The following is an 18,829-nucleotide window of genomic DNA, read 5'->3' as shown; positions in this document are numbered from 1 at the left end:
AAAAACTTTCCTACAAAGAAAACCCCAGGCGTAGATGCATTCACTCAGGAATTCCACTAAAGAAGAAATAAAACAAATTCTTTACAAACTCTTCCAGAAAACTGAGAAGAATATTTCCCAACTCATTCTATGAAGCCAGCATTACTTTGATACCAAAATCTGACAAAGACATTACAAAAAAAGAAACCTACAGACCCATATCTCTCGTGAAAATAAATGTAAAAATTACAAACAAAATTTTAGCAAATTGAGTCTAACAATCTAGAAAAAAAGGATAATATATCATAACCAAGTAGGGTTTATCCCACAAATGCAAGGTTAGTTTAACATTCAAAAATCGGCAAGGAAGGCTGGGCGTGGTGGCTCACGCCTGTAATCCCAGCACTTTGGGAGGCCGAGGTGGGCGGATCACCAGGTCAGGAGATCGAGACCATCCTGGCTAACACGGTGAAACCCCGTATCTACTAAAAAGACAAAAAATTAGCCAGGCGTGGCGGCCAGCGCCAGTAGTCCCAGCTACTCCCGAGGCTGACGCAGGAGAATGGTGTGAACCCAGGAAGAGGAGCTTGCAGTGAGCCGAGGTAGAACTACTGCACTCCAACCTGGGCAGCAGTACAAGACTCCATCTAAAAAAAAAAAAAAAAAGTTATCGGCCAGGCACAGTGACTCACGCCTGTAATCCCAGCACTTTGGGAGGATGAGGTGGGTGGATCACCTGAGGTCAGGAGTTGGAGACCAGCCTGGCCAACATGGTGAAACCCCGCCTCTACTAAAATACAAAAATTAGCCAGGCATGGTGGTGCACACCTGTAATCACAGCTATTTGGGAGGCTACGGCAGGAGAATTGCTTGAACCCAGAAGGCAGAGGTTGCAGTAAGCTGGGATTATGCCAGTGCACTCCAGCCTGGGTGACAGGGTGCGAACCCGTCTTAAAAAAAAAAAAAAAAAAAAAAATTCAAAACTCAATGTAACTCACCACATTGTAAACTAAAACAGAAAAGCCGTATGATCTTCTCAATACACACAGAAAAACACTAAACAAAACCCAACATTCATTCCTTATTAAAAAAATACAAAACTCCACACAGAGGATAACCTACTAAACCTGATAAACAGCATATATGAAATACCTGTAGCTAATATCATACTGAATGACGTTAAGACTGAATATTTTCCCCATAGGATCAAAAATGAGACAAGGAAATCCACTTTTACCACGATTGAAACTGCCTTTGCAAAATTATGACTGAGATAGTAAGAGATCTAACTTAACCGACTCCATCTTGCTTCTAACCTCCCAGTTGTCCTTGCTCATTCCTGGGTGTAGACTGAACTAACTTCGGGAGAAACTTAGTTTATAGTTTATAGTTTAAAACAAAGATGGTAACAGCCCTTTCCCAAAGCAGACCTCCTTCTTGCCTGGGCACCAGACTCCCTTCGTAGGACTCACATTAGACACAAGATTAGAAATTATGGTTTAGGAGTCATGCAGCTGAAGGGTAAAGATTCTGACCCTCCCTAAACTGCTCTTAAGATCAGTGCTTGAGAAATTTTGCAGACCCTGCACTTGATGGATCAGCTGGCACCATCCAGATCGATTAACTGGCTCATCTGATCTTGTGGCCCCCACCCAGGAACTGACTCAGCTCAAGAAGAAAGCTTCAACTCCCTTTGATTTCATCCCTGACCAATCAGCACTCCTGGCCCATTGGCTTCCCCCCACCTACCAAGCTGTCCTTAAAAACTCTGCTCCTCAAATGCTCAGGGAGACTGATTTGAGTAATAATAAAACTCCGGTCTCCCACCCAGCAGGCTCTGCCTGAATTACTCTTTCTCTATTGCAATTCCCGTCTTGGTGAATCGGTTCTGTCTAGGCAATGGGCAAGGTGAACCCATTGGGCAGTTACACTTCTATTCATTATGTACTTAGAAGTTCTAGCCAGTGCAGTAAAGGAAGGAAAAATAAATAAAAGGCATTCAGAGTGGGAAGAAAAAAGTACAACTGTCTTTATTCACAGACAACATTGACAGAATAGCCGATGGAATCCACAGAAAAGCTTTGAAAACAAATTACATTAAGGTCTCAGGATACAAGATTAATATACAAAAACCAAGTGTATTTTTATATATTAGCAATGAATAACTGGAAGCTGAAATTCACAGTATCAAAATATATGAAATAGGAGTAAATCTGACCACATCCCTTCAAAAAACTGGAAAGATTTGTACACTGAAAACTACAAAAATATTGTTGAGAAAAATTAAAGAAAGACTAAATAAATTGAGAAGTATACCATGGTCATGGGTTAGGAGATTCAATTTTATTAAGAAGTCAATTCTTCCCCTGAAATTATCTACAGAATCAAAACAATCCCAACAGAAATTCCAGGAGCTTTTTTGTAGAATGTGACAAGTTGATTCTAAAACACAGAAATGCAAAGGACCTAGGACTGATAATTGTTGAAGGTAGGTGATAAATACATCACTTGGTATTTCATTACATTTTTCTCTCTACTTTGTAAATGTTTGAAATTTTCCATAGTGAAAACATGTTTTGAATAAAAACTCAGATGCTTCCAGGAACACATATAAATACAAAACATCCTTCCTTTAAAATTTTCATTACATTACAAAAATGGTTTCCTCTTTCATACTACCTTAAGTCTAACTCCCTGGCTTGGTTTCCCAGGCCCTATAACCAGTCCTCTCTGCTTCCTGTTCCTCTATAAAAGGGGTCAACAAACCACAATCCGGGGCCAAATCTGACCCATCATTTGTCTTTTTTCAGCCCAAAAACTAAGAATGTTTTGCACTTTTAAATGGTTGGGGGAAAAAAAATCAAAAGACTATTTTGGGCTGGACACTGGCTCATGCCTGTAATCCCAACACTTTCGGTGGCCGAGTAGGGTGGATAGCGTGAGCCCAGAAGTTCAGGAGTTCAAGACCAGCCTGGCCAACATGGTGAAACCCCACCTCTACAAAAAAATACAAAAACTAATGGGGGGTGGTGGCAAGTGCCTGTAGTCCCAGCTACCTGGAAGGCTGAGGTGGGAGGATCACTTGAGCCTGGGAAGTCAGGGCTGTAATAAGCTGTGATCATACTGCTGCCCTCCAGCCTGAGCAACAGAGTGACGCTGTCTCAAAAAAAAAAAAAAAAAAAAAGTTATTGAAACATAGTCACATTCATTCACATCTGTAGTGGCTGTGGTTACTTTTGCACTACAATGATGGAGTTGATTAGATGCAACAGAGACCTTAAGGTCTTCAATGACTAAAACATTTACTGTCTGGCCCTTTACAGACAGTCTGTCAATCCCTAATTTATTATATGACTTCTTCTCCCTCAGCTAACTAATTGCCTCACCCCAGGAATGTTCATTACTACCTCTTCTTTGTTCAAGCCCCAGCTACTCCTCAAAACCCAAAATTCCCTTCTTCCCCTTTCCCAAATCCTAACCATATCAGCAGTTTGTGTGGAAGTAGGTAAGCAAAACACCATTCGTCATTATGTAAAGCAAGGCATTGGAGATGCGGTCCCTATATGTACAAGGGGAGGCTGATTACCCCTTGATTCATTTCCAATTTCTCAAAGCAGGTTGGCAGGCTAGCACCTAGGAAGGAGAGAGTGAGCAGATGATGCAGATAGAGCACTGAGAAACTCCTCAGTAACTCATGAGAGTTCATGTGTCAGTCCCCTTGTCTGCTATGTCATCCTTTAGACACCAATTCAAGACAGCAAAATTCAAAAAAGAAATGAGGAAGAAAAAGGTGATGAGGGGCAGAAGGAAAATAGAAGAGAACTTGTCACTTCACAATGTAGAGACAATCACAAACTGTGGTGAATGGAAAACTATTCTGTTCACCTGGGCGTGGTGTCTCACGCCTGTAATCCCAGCACTTTGGGAGGCTGAGGCGGGCAGATCACTTGAGGTCAGAAGACCAGCCTGAGCAACATGGTGAAACCCAGTCTCTACTAAAAATACAAAAAATTAGCTGGGCATGGTGGCACATGCCTGTAATCCCAGCTACTCGGAAGGCTGAGGCATGAAAATCACTTGAGCCCAGGAGGTGGAGGCTGCAGTGAGCTGTGATTGCACCATTGTTGCCCTCCAACCTGGGCAACAGAGCTAGACCTGTTTCTAAAATAATAATAATAATAATTATAATAATAATAATAATAATAAAAATAAAATGTACATTTCTAACTTCATTTCAAAGTTAAGGCCAGGTGCAGTGGCTCATGCCTGTAATCCCAGTATTTGGGAGGCCGAGGCAAGGGGATCACTTGAGCCCAGGAATTTGAGACCAGCCTGTGCAAAATAGTGAAACCTTGTCTCTAAATTAAAATAAAATAAAAAGTAAACAAAGTCAAATTTTTTTTAAAAATCAGACGAGAAACGTTGAACCGCATACTTCCAGGCCCAACAGAGTAGAGGTCAGCACAGGCGCAACCAGGTTGCGTATCTACATACAATCTACCCTGGCAGGAAGGACATCCTTTTCTTCCAGGCTTAACCACTCTAGGTGACCCAGATTATTTTAAATTATAGCGTCAACAATTTAAAGCAGCTTTTACTGTAAGGCACAATCTCAATAATTAATAGGGCAATATAATAAACACATAAAAGCTCAGGGAGAAAACAAGACTCTTGAATGGGCCTGGAAGTTTTGCCATGTCCCCCAAAGTACTCTCGGTTGCATCCTTCGGAACCTTTCAACACATACACATACACCTCCCTCATCCTTTTGTGAAGAGTGTCTATTAATCACTAGATTAAGAGGATTTGGATAAAATTTATAAACGTACAAACTGTGCTACCAAGGACTGACACATTTACTTTTCTAGCTCATCAGTTTATGTCCTAGAAAAACTCCAGATCCACATTAACCAGCTGTTTCCCATTTTACATTTTACGATGGTGTTTCCACTTTCACCTGCAAAGTGACTAATAGTAATACCTATTCCAGTAATTTAAGTAACACCATTTAGAGTAATTTCATCTTTAGTACTGTATTTATACTACCAAGAAAGCTGCCAACGATTCAAGCTGCACTCACTGGTGAAACCCTATGCTACACATGTAATTAATTTATTTCGTAAATTCTTACCTCCCTCCACCCCCTCCATTGGAAAATAAACTCTAAGAATGCAAAAGTTTTTGTTGTGTTTTTCTTTAACGCTTAGAGCAGTGCCTGGCACCTAACAGTCAATATCTGCTAACTTTGATGAATGAATGGTATATTTATATTATGCAATATTACTATGCAGCCATGTAACACAATGAGTTAGAGTGGTACCAGCTAATTTAATGGAATTTCCAGAAGTATGAAATTAAGAAAACAAGAAGAAAAGTGTCAAAAATATCATCCCACTTTTTTTTTTCTTCCCTGAAACGGAGTCTTGCTCTGACACCCAGGCTACAGTATAGTGCTGCCATCATGGCTCACTGCAACCTCAAACTTCTGGGCTCAGGGAATCCTTCCGCCTCAGCCTCCCATGTAGCTGGGACTACAGGTGTGTGCCACAACGCCCAGCTAATTTATTTTAAATTATTTTTTGTAGAGACAGGGTCTCCCTATGTTGCCCAGGCTGGTCTCAAACTACTAGGCTCAAGTGATCCTCCCACCTCAGCTTCCCAAAGTGCTGGGATTACAGGTGTGAGCCACTGTGCCCAGCCTAATCCCACTTTTTAAAAAGTATACCCCCAAATCCATACACTGGTGAGGAAGTGGAGAACGTGGAATCCTCATACACAGAATTTAAAATGGTACAGCTCTGGAGAACATTATAGCAGTTTCTCAAAGTGTTTAACAGAGCTACTACAAAGACCCAGCAATTCAACTCCCAGATATACACCTGAGAGAACTGAAAGGATATGTCCACACAAAAATTTGCAGAGGAACTTGTACACACTTGTTCACAGTAGCATTATTCATAATAGCCCAAAGTGGTAAAAACGCAAATGTTCATCAACTGATGGACAAATAAAGCATGAACAACTGATGGACAAATAAAGTATATCATTCAGCATATAAGAAATGAAGTGCTAATACATGCTACAACAGGGATAGACCTTGATAACATTTTGCTAAATGAAAAAAGCCAAACAAAAGGTCACATGTTGTATGATTCCATTTACATAAAAATACCTAGACTAGGCAAATCCATAGAGACACAAAGATCAGTGACTGCCCAGAGCCAGAGGGAGTGGTGAATGTGAAATGACTACTAATGAGTACAGACTTCTTTTTGAGGTACTGAACATGTTATGGAATCAGATGGTGGTGATCAATGCATAACTTTGTGAATATACCAAAAACCACATGAAAGGTACACTTTAAAAGCCTGAATTTTAAGGTATGTGAATTATATCTCCATAAACCTGTGATTTTGTTAATATACGCTTATTTGCAAATGAATACATGGATAATGAGGAATAATATGAAAGGTTAATGACAACCTTGGTGATAGGGTACAGGAGACTGGGAGAGGAAGATAAGTGTTGAGGTAGAAGAAGACAAAAAATAAAAGACCAAAACAATAATCCAAAGCCAGGGGCCACGAGTTGGGAGATGGAGCAAGACGAAGTGTACAAAGAAATGAGCATAAATCATAAAAATGAGGGAACTAGGGTTGAAAAATCCAGCAAGTAGTTTGTAATGGGGGAGACGAAGCAAACCTAAGTAACTGCAATGATTCAACGGAATTTGCAGAAAATGCAGAAGGGTGAGAAAAACAATGAAAAAATGGATCAGAAGATTTAAAATTGGCTCTACCCCACCAAAGTTTTAAAAAGCAAGCAAGAAGAAAATTCAGTTGCTCCTGGGCAAGAATTCTTGGGCCCAGTGGGGTAGAACCAAACCATGATAAGGAGACACCAGTGTTTTGTAAGCAAGAGAATATATTAAGGAGAGAAAAGGGGCAATTTATTGGGAGAAAAGGTCTCACTGTGATTGTTCTGGAATAAAGTAGCCCCATCGGACTGCCTCAGGAACTCATGATGGAAGAGGTGCCACTGGAAAATGGCTTAGTCGGGATCTTCCCCAACAACACTAGAAGAGAGAGAGGAAGAACAGAATAGCTTTAAATTTTAGCAGATATTTCTTTTTCTTGTTTAATTAAAATAAACCTTATTGACCTAATATTTTTGAGACTGGGCTCTTGCAATGCTGCCCAAGCTGAACTCAAACTCCTAGGCTCAAGAGATTCTCCCACTTCAGCCTCCTGAAAAGCTGGCACTACAGGTGCGCACCACTGGGCCCAGCATAATGGCTATTTCTTGACAAATCTTGACAATGCCACCAGTATGTTTTTCTTTAGAGACAGAGTCTCACTTTGTAGCCCAGGCTGGAGAACAGTGGTGTGATCCTAGCTCACTGCAGCCTCAAACACCTGGACTCAGGAGATCCCCCTGCCTCAGCCTCTCAAGTAGCTGAGACCACAGGTGCGCACCACCACACCTGGTGAATTTTATTTTTTTTTATTATACTTTAAGTTCTAGGGTACATACACCTGGCTAGTTATAAAATGTTTATCTGTACAGACAGGGTCTCGTTATGTTGCCCAGGCTGGTCTCGAACTCTCGGCCTCAAGCAGTCCTCTCCTCTTCACCTTCCAAAGCCCTGAAATATGCCCACATCCAGCCTGCCACCAGTTTCTTTGCATACTTCTTTCCTAGGCTTGACCAAGACCTTTACTTTCTTCTGTGTACAGCTCAGCATTAAAAAAAAACAAAAAAGTTTAAGCTGGGTACAATGGGTGACGCCTGTAATCCCAACACTTAGGGTGGCCAAGGCGGGAGGTTTGCTTGAACCCAGGAGTTCCACACCAGCCTAGGCAAGATGGCAAGACCACGTCTCTCAAAAACAATTTTTGTAAAATTAGCCAGGTGTGCCGGTGCGGGCCTGCAGTCTCAGCTAGTGAGAAGACTAAAGCAAGAGGAACCCTTGAACCCAGGAGTTCAAGGCTACGGTGAGCTGTGATCACCTTTCCAGCCTGGGTGATAGGGTGAGACCCAGTCTCTGAAAACAATTAAAAATAAAAAAAAGTGGAATAATGAGTCTTCTTTTTAGAGGCAATGTATTTTTCCTCTTTAACTTTTTGTTTTCCTTAGGCTATATGCACAATAGACAAAGTTGAAATTTAATCTTAATCTCTTAAACCCTTACTGTCCAAACACATCAAACTCAAAAAAAAAAAAAAAAAGGTGAAAGGTGTACAAGAGAAAAAAGGGAAGTGATCTGTGCCAAATGTACATTCCTTCCACAATTTGGGACAAAAATGATGCCTACCTGGTCTCTGGGTGCCAAAATAAGACATTAGAGACACTCCCCTCCTTCAAGAAATAAAATTGGAATCAGACACTAAGGTACAATTAAACAGACTTTGAAAGTTGGTACGCACTACTGGGAGGTGTCTCACAGCTGTCAGGGTCAAGTGCAACTAGAATAAAAGCTCCTAAGGGCAGAAACTAAGTGGCTCACTTCCTCTGTAACACTGCCGTGCCCAGCACTGTACCAGCACCCCAGCAGAGTCAACAACTTTCTGTCAAGCCACACACTTAACGGTCTCATTGTCCAGTGGAGGCCGCAGATGAGACATAGTGTGCCAAATACCAAATGCACAGGGTGCCAGACAAGTCTGCAGGAGGCAGGAGGACTAGGGAAGCCTTCCAGGCAAGGTGATGCCTGAGCTGAGTTGTTTTTCTTTTGAGTTTGGAACATTAATTTAATCGGAGGAAAACAAGGGACATGAAAAAGGCAAGGAAATAAGAAAATGAGCTGAGTTTTGAAGGCAATGATCAGATGAAGTGAGAGAAGAATATTCCAGCAGAGGGAGACAAGGAGACTGCAAAGATTTCAAGGGGCCAAGAGCTGTTCGGTGCAGCTCAGTGAAGCACCTAAACAGAGGTGGGGGAAGGAGAACAGGGGTCAAAGCCCAGTATTGAAGTGTTCTGGATACCAAGCTAAGGAGACCTTATTACGAAGGTACTGGGGCTGCTGAAGGGTTTAAATGGGAAAGTGATTGTGAACAGATTAATGGTTTGGAAAGATACAGGCAGAAGTAAACCTCTGGATTTAACCAAAAAATAAAGGACAGAACCACAATGAAGATGTTGGAAAAGATCAGGAAAAACACTGTTAAAAGATATTCACTCTTCTCTTATTTACAGATTTCCTTTATGGAATACCAAATTATTCTTTGAAAATAGAGAACTCAGAAGTGGCTGAGAGCAGTCAGTCAGTCTTCAGAATGTAAAAACTACTATTCTGAAGAAGTAGATATTACATTATTAATTTCATTTCAAGATGCTTTAAAAACGTGCCTTTTGATACACTGCAGGTTTTTTAAGAGTATGTCACAATAACTCTAAATCTTACTTGAAATTAACAGAAGAAGAGCACTATAAATTTTAAAGGCTTCACAGACACAGGGATCATCTGTTATGTTCACTTTGGAACAGATCATAATTGTCCCTCCCTCTCAACATACCCAAAATACGTTGTTTAAGGCTACTTTCCTAATGGTCATGTTATTTCACAGTAAAAGACTGAGGTCACAATGATTTCTGAGCTGACAGAAAACCCCATGGGGGTTCTTTACCTCGCATCTAGTCTATTCAGTACTAACAATTCCAACCACCAGAAAGAATTTCCCTGCCTAGGCTTATTTGTTGGCACAACACAAAAAAATCTCCTGGGGCTGGGTGAGGTGGCTAGTGCCTGTAATCTCAGCACTTTGGGAGGCCAAGGCAGGCGGATCACCTGAGGTCGGGAGTTCCAGACCAGCCTGACCAACATGGAAAAACCCTGTCTCTACTAAAAATACAAAATCAGCCAGGGGTGGTGGCACATGCCTGTAATCCCAGCTACTTGGGAGGCTGAGGCAGGAGAATCACTTGAACCTGGGAGGCGGAGGTTGCGGTGAGCGGAGATCATGCCATTAGGCTCCAGCCTGGGCAACAAGAGCGAAACTCTGTCTCAAAAACAATTATATCTAATAAGAAAAGATCTATTTAACAATGATCAGAATAGGAACATCTTTAATGCCACGCAAATTTAACAGCTTTCTCAGTGGATTTCTCAGTAGACTGTGACAAATGACCTCAAAATAAACTCATATTTACTCTTAAGAAATACTCTATATTTGAATCTTCTTAACAGCAAAAGCCCCAGGAACTTTTTCCTGAACTCCCTAACAACAGCAGCAAAACAAGAGATTCTCGGCTCTCTTTATTTTTAAAAATCACAGTAACTACCCTTGTATTTACTATTTACGTTTACCATATATCACCATTTACTATCACCATCATTTCATAAAAGATGCTTTATTTTAACACCAAGAAAGCAGAACTTTTTTAAAGAAAAGACAGTCCTTCAATTGAATAAATTGAATTGTATAAAAGACTCCCAATATTGTCCTTTTTTTCTTATTTCTGTTCCCTTACTGAGCTGAGAAGTTTGCATAATACCACACACAGGTTAGTCATGTGATTTAAATATGTATATGATAGTAATTTTGATACCATCACTTAAGTCATTCGAAATATCAGATGCACTGTGTGTCAAGTCAGTTATAGAGAACCACTGCTTCAGAGAAATCACATCTGAGGAAGAAACACCGCAGATACACCCCCTAAAAGTTCACCTTTGAAACAGAAATTTTGATACAAACTTCACTTTAACTACAACTGTAATTGTAATTATTACAGTTATTCTCCACTCACTAGATACTGTACTTGACACTCACGTTATTTGGTTGGCTACCAACGTGCACCTGTGATAAAGCTTTCCTATGGCACAACATTCACTTTCTTACTGAAAATGTCAAGAAAACCCCTACACACCTGCAACCATTAGGAAGCATTCTCCAGCTATCAAAAAAGTCACTGAGTCGGCTAAGCGACTCTGTGTGGTATACACTAAATCAAAGGGGAAAAGGTGTTTTTATGGAGGAAAAAAATACTGGATTAGCCATTTATTCATAGAAACAATTTTACCCACAACAATACTTCTCCTTTCACTATATACCCTTCTATATTGGTTTGGTTATTTTACAACATACATGTATATTGTAATAGCTGTTTTTTTTTTTTTTTTTTGAGACAGAGTCTCACTCTGTCGCCCAGGCTGGAGTGCAGTGGCGAGACCTCGGTTCACTGCACCCTCTGCCTCCTAAGCAATTCTCCTGTCTCGGCCTCCCGAGCCGCTGGGATCACAAGCATGTGCCACCACGCCCGACTAATTTTTATATTTTTTGTAGAGACGGGGTTTCACCATGTTGGCCAGGCTGGTATCGAACTCCTAACCTCAGGTGATCCACCCGCCTCGGCCTCCCAAACTACTGTGATTACAGGCGTGAGCCAGGGCGCTCGGCCTTGTTATGTCTGGTTTTTGTTTTTTTGAGACGGAGCCTCGCTCTGTAGCCCAGGCTGGGGTACACTGGCGCGAACTCGGCTCACTGCAACCTCCGCCTCCCGGGTTCAAGCGATTCTCCTGCCTCACCCTCCTGAGTAGCTGGGATTACAGGCGCGCGCTTTTTGTATTTTTAGTAGAGACAGGATTTCACCATGTTGGTCAGGCTGGTCTTGAACTCCTGACTTCAGGTGATCCGCCCGCCCCGGCCTCCCAAAGTGCTGAGATTACAGGCATGAGGCACCGCGCCTGGCCTGGTTTTTAATTACGAAGAAAAAATTACTATAGTCCCTTTGGTATCACCTACATTGGCAAAATTGCAGTCCCCCTCCACTCCCTGAAGCCACCAGAAATGACCGCTGTTGTCTACAAAGCCTACAGCTCTGATTTCATCTCAAGATGTGTCCTACTGGGTGACAGCAAATGCCATTTTTTAAAGGCTTGTATCTGTTATAAGCTTGGGAAATATTATCAATGGCTTAAGAGGCTCTTTTGACAAAAGAAAACACTGTTCCCTGAAATCACCTGGGCTGTTCACGGGAATCTTTTCCTCGCCCTTCCGGTACTTGGACAAATGATCAAGGATATCAACAAATCAAGGTTCCCCGCATTTGAATGATCACAGAATTTTTGCGTGTTCTGTAAATGGGCTAAAACTACTGGAAACTGATTTCTTTTCGTCATCTCCAGGGCAGCCTGCCCAACGTGCCGCGACTATGATGTCTTAGACTTAACTACTTAAGGTAATACAATTACCAAATTCCTGGAAACGCAAAATTTCCTCAGACAGGTACCGGATTATTCACATCCAACCTGATGCAATTAACCACGTCTCAAGAAAAAAGGACGTTCCGTCGGCCTCGGGAGGCGGCCACAGCAGAAGCAGCACCGGCAGCAGGCCCGGGGTCCGCCGCCTGTGGCCCCTGCTCCTCCGCGCTGCGCCCTCGGGGCCACTGAACAACGCTGTCCCCGCCCCAGGCAAGGGACCCGGGCGATGGGGCGGCAGCCCCAGCCTCTCCCGGAGCGGCGGAAAGGCAAGCACGAGGGTCGCACCCGGCCTGTCTGCACACAGACAAGCCGCAAGCGGGGTCCCAGAACCAGCTGAACCCCAACACCAACGGACGAAGGCCAGTGGGTCTCGGCGGCGAAGCCTGCGGGTTGTTCCAGGAGCTCCGAAGCCCAGAACGAGGACGGCGCGGGAAGGGAAAGGCGCAGGCGCGGGACACACTGGAGGGGCCCAGGAGCAGAGACGGCGCAGGCGCTGGGCCTGCCGGGGTCTGCGGGGACGCCCGGGCGCGGCCGCGCGGGCGGCGCTGAGGCGATAAACCAACCCGCCAGCGAACACTGCGGGAACCCGGCTGCTGCTCTTACCGCGCTGCACCGCATCGCTCCCTCGCAATCTCCTGGTTTGGGCTGGGCGGTGAGCTCACCCGGTGGCTCAGCCGAGACCCGCTGAGTCCGGCCTCAGGAAAGCAGCCTAACCCACAGCCCCGCTTGCCGGGCCGCCCGGCCTCCCTCGCGGGCCCCGCCCTTGGCCAGCCCCTTCGCGCCCAGCAGGGCTGCGGCCGTCTGCGCAGGCGCCATGGAGGCCCCGCCTACATTCCTTCACTGCGCAGGCGCCGCCGTCCCCCACCACCACCCCGTCCCGTTCCCCCATCTCCAGCTCGCGTCTGTCTCGGCACTGGGTAGCGCAGCCGCTCTGCCACTTGGCAGGTCAAGAAAGAAGTAGCCGGCCAGCCGGTGCGCATGCCTCACGTCTTGGGCTGGAGCCGGGCAAGGCGGGTCCCTTCAGAGGCCCCACTGGGCCCAGCGGAATGATGCTCAGAGTCCGCTAGTCCGAAAGGTTCTCCTCAGCGTGTTTACCGTGTGCCAAGGACTGTGCTATGCATGAGCCAGACAGCAGTGAGGAAAACACAAAGCCCTGTCCTCCTGGCACTCCCGGTACATAAGGGAACAGACAAAAAAAATAAGCGAGCAACATATATATATGTGTGTATATATATATATATATATATATAAAATATTAAATTATGGGGGAGTTCGAGTTCCATCGGCCCCCATCCGGGCCACCCTGCCACCTTAGCGGCTGCTTCTCCCCAGAATGCTGATGCCTAAGAAAAACCGGATTGCCATTTATGAACTCCTTTTTAAAGAGGAAGTCACGGTGGTCAAGAAGGATGTCCACATGCCTAAGCACCTGGAGTTGGCAGACAAGAATGTGCCCGGCCGGGCGCGGTGGCTTAGGCCTGTAATCCCAGCACTTTGGGAGGCCGAGGCGGGCGGATCACGAGGTCAGGAGTTCAAGACCAGCCTGGCCAAGATGGTGAAACCCGTGTCTACTAAAAATACAAAAATATTAGCCAGGCGCGGTGGCAGACACCTGTAATCCCAGCTAGTCGGGAGGCCGAGGCAGGAGAATTGCTTGAACCCAGGGGGCGGAGGTTGCAGTGAGCCGAGATCGCGCCCCTGCACTCCAGCCTGGGCGACAGAGTGAGACTCCTCTCAAAAAAAAAAAAAAAAAAAGAATGTGTGTGCCCAACCTTCCTGTCATGTAGTCCCGAGGCTACTACGTGAAGGAACAGTTTGCCTGGAGACATGTCTACTGGTACCTTACCAATGAGGATATCCAGTATCTCCGTGATTACCTTCATCTGCCCCTGGAGATTGTGCCTGCCACCCTACGCCGCAGCCGTCCAGGGACTGGCAGGCCTCGGTCTAAAGGTCCGGAGGGTGAGCGACCTGCAAGACTCACAAGAGGGGAAGCCGACAGAGATACCTGCAGAAGGAGTGCTGTGCCCCCTGGTGCCGACAAGAAAGCCGAGGCTGGGGCTGGGTCAGCAACCGAATTCCAGTTTAGAGGCAAATTTGGTCGTGGACACCGTCAGCCACCTCAGTAGAATTGGAGAGGATTAGTTTGCATTGAATAAACTTACAGCCAAAAAGACTTAAAAAAAAAAAAAAGAAATTGTATTATGTCGCAAATGAACCCGTTGCAATGATCAGACAAGCTTTTTCCTTTGATAGTTTGTACTACTTTAATAGTTTTTTCTTTTATTACATAATCTTAATTTCCTAGGAAAACCCCAACTTGGTCGTGATACATGTTTAATCCATTGCTGGATTATTTGCTAATATTTTATTTAGCATTTTTGCATGTATGTCCATAAGAAGTTAGTCCGTACTTTTGCCTCCTTGTACTATTTATGTCTGGTTTGGTTTTAAGCCTATACTAAATTCACAGTGAGTTGGGGAGAATTCCATTTGCTTCTTTTTCTGAAAGATTATCTAGGCTGGGCACTGTGGCTTACGCTTGTAAAACTAGCATTTTGGGAGGCCGAGGTGGGCGGATTACCGGAGGTCGGGAGTTCAAGAACAGCCTGGCCAACATGGTGAAACCCCATCTCTACTAAAAATACAAAAAATTAGCCGGGCACACCTGTAATCCCAGCTACTCTGGAGGCTGAGGCAGGATAATCGCTTGAACCTGGGAGGCAGAGGTTGCAGTGAGCGGAGATCATGCCACTGCACTCCAGTCTGGGCTACAAAGCGAGACTTCCTGTCAAAAATAAATAATTAATTTTTAAAAATTATGTAGAAGATAAAAACTTTATGTTCTTTTTAATGTTTGCTGTCCATAAAATCATCTGGGCCAGGTACTTTTCTTTGGTTTTGTTTTTTTGTGAGATTTTTGAGGGGATGGGATACAGATTTTTTTTTTTTTTTTTTGAGACGGAGTCTTGCTCTCTCGCCCAGGCTGGAGTGCAGTGGCACCATCTCGGCTCACTGCCAGCTCCGCCTCCAGGGTTCACGCCATTCTCCTGCCTCAGGCTCCCGAGTAGCTGGGACTACAGGCACCCACCACCAGGCCCGGCTAATTTTTTGTATTTTTAGTAGAGATGGGGTTTCACCATGTTAGCCAGGATGGTCTCGATCTCCTGACCTTGTGATCTGCCCACCTCGGCCTCCCAAAGTGCTGGGATTACAGGCTTGAGCCACTGCGCCTGGCCGGGATACAGATTTTAAAATAAACATTCAATTCCTTTAATGGTTCTAGATCTAGACAAACTTTTCTGTTTCTCCCTACTTCGTTTTTATGAAGTTATATTTTTCTTTTGAGACAGAATTTCTCTGTTGCAGTCACGCGATCTTGGCTCACTGCAACCTCCTCCTCCCAGGTTCAAGTGATTCTCCTGCCTCAGCCTCCCAAGTAGCTGGGGTTACAAGCATGTGCCACCACGCCCAGCTAATTTTTGTATTTTTGGTAGAGTTGGGATTTTGCTATGCTGGCCAGGCTGGTCTCGAACTCCTGAGTTCAGGTGATCCACCAACCTCGGCCTCCCAAAGTGCTGGGATTACAAGCACCCCACCTGGCCTGAAGTTGTATTTTTCTATAAAACTGCCTGTTTTGATATTTTAAAAAATCACTGGCATAACGTGGTTTATGTAATGTCCTTATGATTTTTGTCTTAATACTATTTATTTATTTATTTTATATATTTATTTAGAGATTGAGTCTTGCTCTATTGCCCAGGCTGGAGTGCAGTGGCCTGATCTTGGCTCACTGCGACCTCCGCCACTCAGGTTCAAGCAATTCTCGTGCCTCAGCCTCCTGAATAACTGGGATTATAGGCACCCACCACCACACCCAGCTAATTTTTGTGTGTGTGTTTTGTTGTTGTTGTTTCTTTTTGTGAGACAAAGTTTTGCTGTTGTTGCCCAGGCTGGAGTACAATGGTGCAATCTCGGCTCGGCACAACCTCCATCTCCCGGGTTCAAGCAATTCTCCTGCCTCAGCCTCCTGAGTGGCTGGGATGACAGGCATGCACCACTACACCAGGCTAATTTTATATTTTTAGTAGAGATGGTGTTTCTCCATGTTGGTCATGCTGTTCTCCAACTCCTGACCTCAGGTGATCCGCCCGCCTCAGCCTCCCAAAGTGCTGGGATTACCAGGGTGAGCCACCACACCTGGCCATTTTCATATTTTTAGTAGAGACGGAGTTTCACCATGTTGGCCAGGCTGGTCTCAAACTCCTGACCTCAAGTGATCTGTCGGTCTCGACCTCCCAAAGTGCCAGGATTACAAGCGAGAGCCACCGCACCCAGCCTAGCCACCACACCTGGCCCATTTATTTCTAAATAGACAATACATTTGTATATTTCAAAATTCAGAAGGCACCGTCTCAACCCCATCCCTATTCCTGTAGTTTCTCAGATACAACCAAATAGACTCAGTTTCTTGGTATCTTTCTAGAGATAGTTTATGAATATAAACAAATATCCAAATAAACAAATATGTTCTTTTGCTTTTTTTATACAAACGTTACTTTATTGTACCTATTGATCTGTTCCTTTCTCTTTCTTTCTTTTTATTATTTTACTGTATTTTTTGAGACAAGGTCTTGCTCTGTGGCCTAAGCTGGAGTATAGTTGTGCAATCTGGGCTCACTGCAGCCTTGACCTCCCAGGCTCAAGCGATCCTCCCATCTCAGCCTCCCGAATAGCTGGGACTACAGGGACATGCCACCAAGCCCAGCTAACGTTTTGTATGTGTTGTAAAGGCAGAGTTTCACCGTGTTGCCCAGGCTGGTCTTGAACTCCCGGGCTCCCGCGATCTGCACAGGTAGGCCTCCCAAAGTGGTGGGATTATAGGCATGAGCCACCACGCCCAGGCTCCACCTCTACAGTGGACCTGATATTATAATGCCCACTTCCTATGATGAAAAGGAACTGAATGAGTGTGGAATCTCTAGGACCATGCTGGCATATAATGGGCCCTTGGGGTTTAGTTTAGTAGCAAATTAAAAGGTGCCCATTCCTCAAAACCTTCTATAGACATCTTTCAGGAAACTGCCATGGATAAATATCTGCAAATCAAAGCAAAACTTTAGGGACAAACTACATCAGTCTTTGCCTGTGAATTTTGCATCTATGATGCAAATGACACCCCTCTAAGGTGTTACCCTTCTGCAGTGCACTACCTGTGCAACTGTCCTCAGCAAAGATAGAGTAATCGGCAGTAACTGAGTGGTGGCTGCCCCCTTTACAGAGGCATAAGTTCTCAACTTGCCACAGTGTGCACCATTCCGCTTTGTGCTCTGCCTGGTCCATTTTACTCACTGATGTTACCCAACCTCTGAAGGTGTTTAAGTTTGACCATTGACCTCTCATTTCATAGTGAACCTCAGAGAGGTGAAAGGATTCACCCAAGATCACTCAGCAAGTGTGCAGTGTCAGCAAGTTAGCAGTAAGTCAAAACTAGGCCTTAAGGCTCTTGTTACTTCAGAGCAGGACTCTTACTGCCATGCAGCTACCTCTCTCACCAGATGGCCCAAGGCATTTGGTTGTCTCTGGCTTTGGTGGTTGTGGGAGGGGTGGATCAGAGATGCCCTGGGCCATGTTATGGCTCTAGGCCACATGCAAGCAAGCTACAAACTGAATTGCCTCTGCAGCTGCAGAAGGCAAATTTCTATATTGATATTTGGAAAAACTAACAGCTAGAAAACACCACTCTACTCATTTTTAAAAATAAGATCATATTAAATGACGTTACATGCATCATTTATATATTACTCGCAGTGCCAGCATCCTCAAATATGGTTTTAATTTTGGTAGATATCTTGCTAGGGGAAGCACATTTCTAAGTTATCCAGATATAGGGCCCTCTTTCCTTCTCTTTCTGTCCACATGCAACCAGATGCTTTGTGGAGTTAAAGTTGACATTTATTTAAATGCCACTTGGTGTCTGGTTTTTTCACCTTTAATTTAGGGTTTTCTATCTGGGATGTAAAAGAATCACTTGGAGGGATTTTTCAAAATACCAATGGCCAGGCCACTAGCCAGTCAATCAGAAGCAAAATCTCCTTGGATGGGACCTGGAAGTCTTTACAGTTTTCCAGCATTTTAATGAACATCCCTGATTAAGAACCACCGGGTCTTAAGAGTGTGGCATATGTATTTTTCAAGTTCCTAGAAGCTCTCCAGAACAACAACAAAAAAATCTGCTTTATTCTCTGCCTGGTGTTGATGCATCAGTCTCTTTAGCCGTTAGTCTGATCCTGGAAATTTATGGTCATAATTTGATGAGCAACGTTGGGAATGGCTTCTTCTTTCTTTTCTTTTCTTTTTTTTTTTGAGACAGAGTTCACGCTGTTGACCAGGCTGGAGTGTAGTGGGGCGATCTCCGCTCACTGCAACCTCCACCCCAATACTTTCATTTTTAAATATTATTTATGGCATCCAGATTTGCATAAGATGGACTGGGTCAATGGCCGTGCCCTTTATAAATCAATATTCTTAAGTTCTGCAAATTCAGTTTCCTAAAGAGCCAAATCACATCCTACTCATCAGCAAGGCGGGTAGACATCATTTTCACAATGACTTCTAATTTTCCACCATGGTAAAAAAAAAAAT

At 44.1% G+C, this 18,829-nt stretch overlaps 1 protein-coding gene and 1 long non-coding RNA gene across 2 annotated transcripts; one reads left to right on the top strand and one right to left on the bottom strand.

The window, feature by feature from the left end:
• Nucleotides 1-936: 936 nt before the first annotated feature.
• LOC134758214 (uncharacterized) lies at nucleotides 937-13,911 on the bottom strand. Its single transcript, XR_010133144.1, has 2 exons — nucleotides 12,788-13,911; nucleotides 937-7,054 (listed from the first exon to the last, which is right to left on the bottom strand). It is a non-coding gene; the product is annotated as an uncharacterized lncRNA (long non-coding RNA).
• Nucleotides 13,518-15,108, top strand: LOC115931945 (small ribosomal subunit protein eS10-like). Its single transcript, XM_055375344.2, has 2 exons — nucleotides 13,518-13,691; nucleotides 13,972-15,108. Exons 1-2 carry the CDS (start codon nucleotides 13,518-13,520, stop codon nucleotides 14,311-14,313), a joined length of 516 nt encoding a protein of 171 aa, XP_055231319.1. The 3' UTR covers nucleotides 14,314-15,108.
• Nucleotides 15,109-18,829: the final 3,721 nt, after the last annotated feature.

This window comes from Gorilla gorilla, chromosome 23 (genome assembly GCF_029281585.2).
Source record: "Gorilla gorilla gorilla isolate KB3781 chromosome 23, NHGRI_mGorGor1-v2.1_pri, whole genome shotgun sequence".
NCBI lineage: Eukaryota > Metazoa > Chordata > Mammalia > Primates > Hominidae > Gorilla > Gorilla gorilla.
Note: the sequence above shows the minus strand (reverse complement) of the source record. Positions and strands in the feature narration are given on the sequence as shown.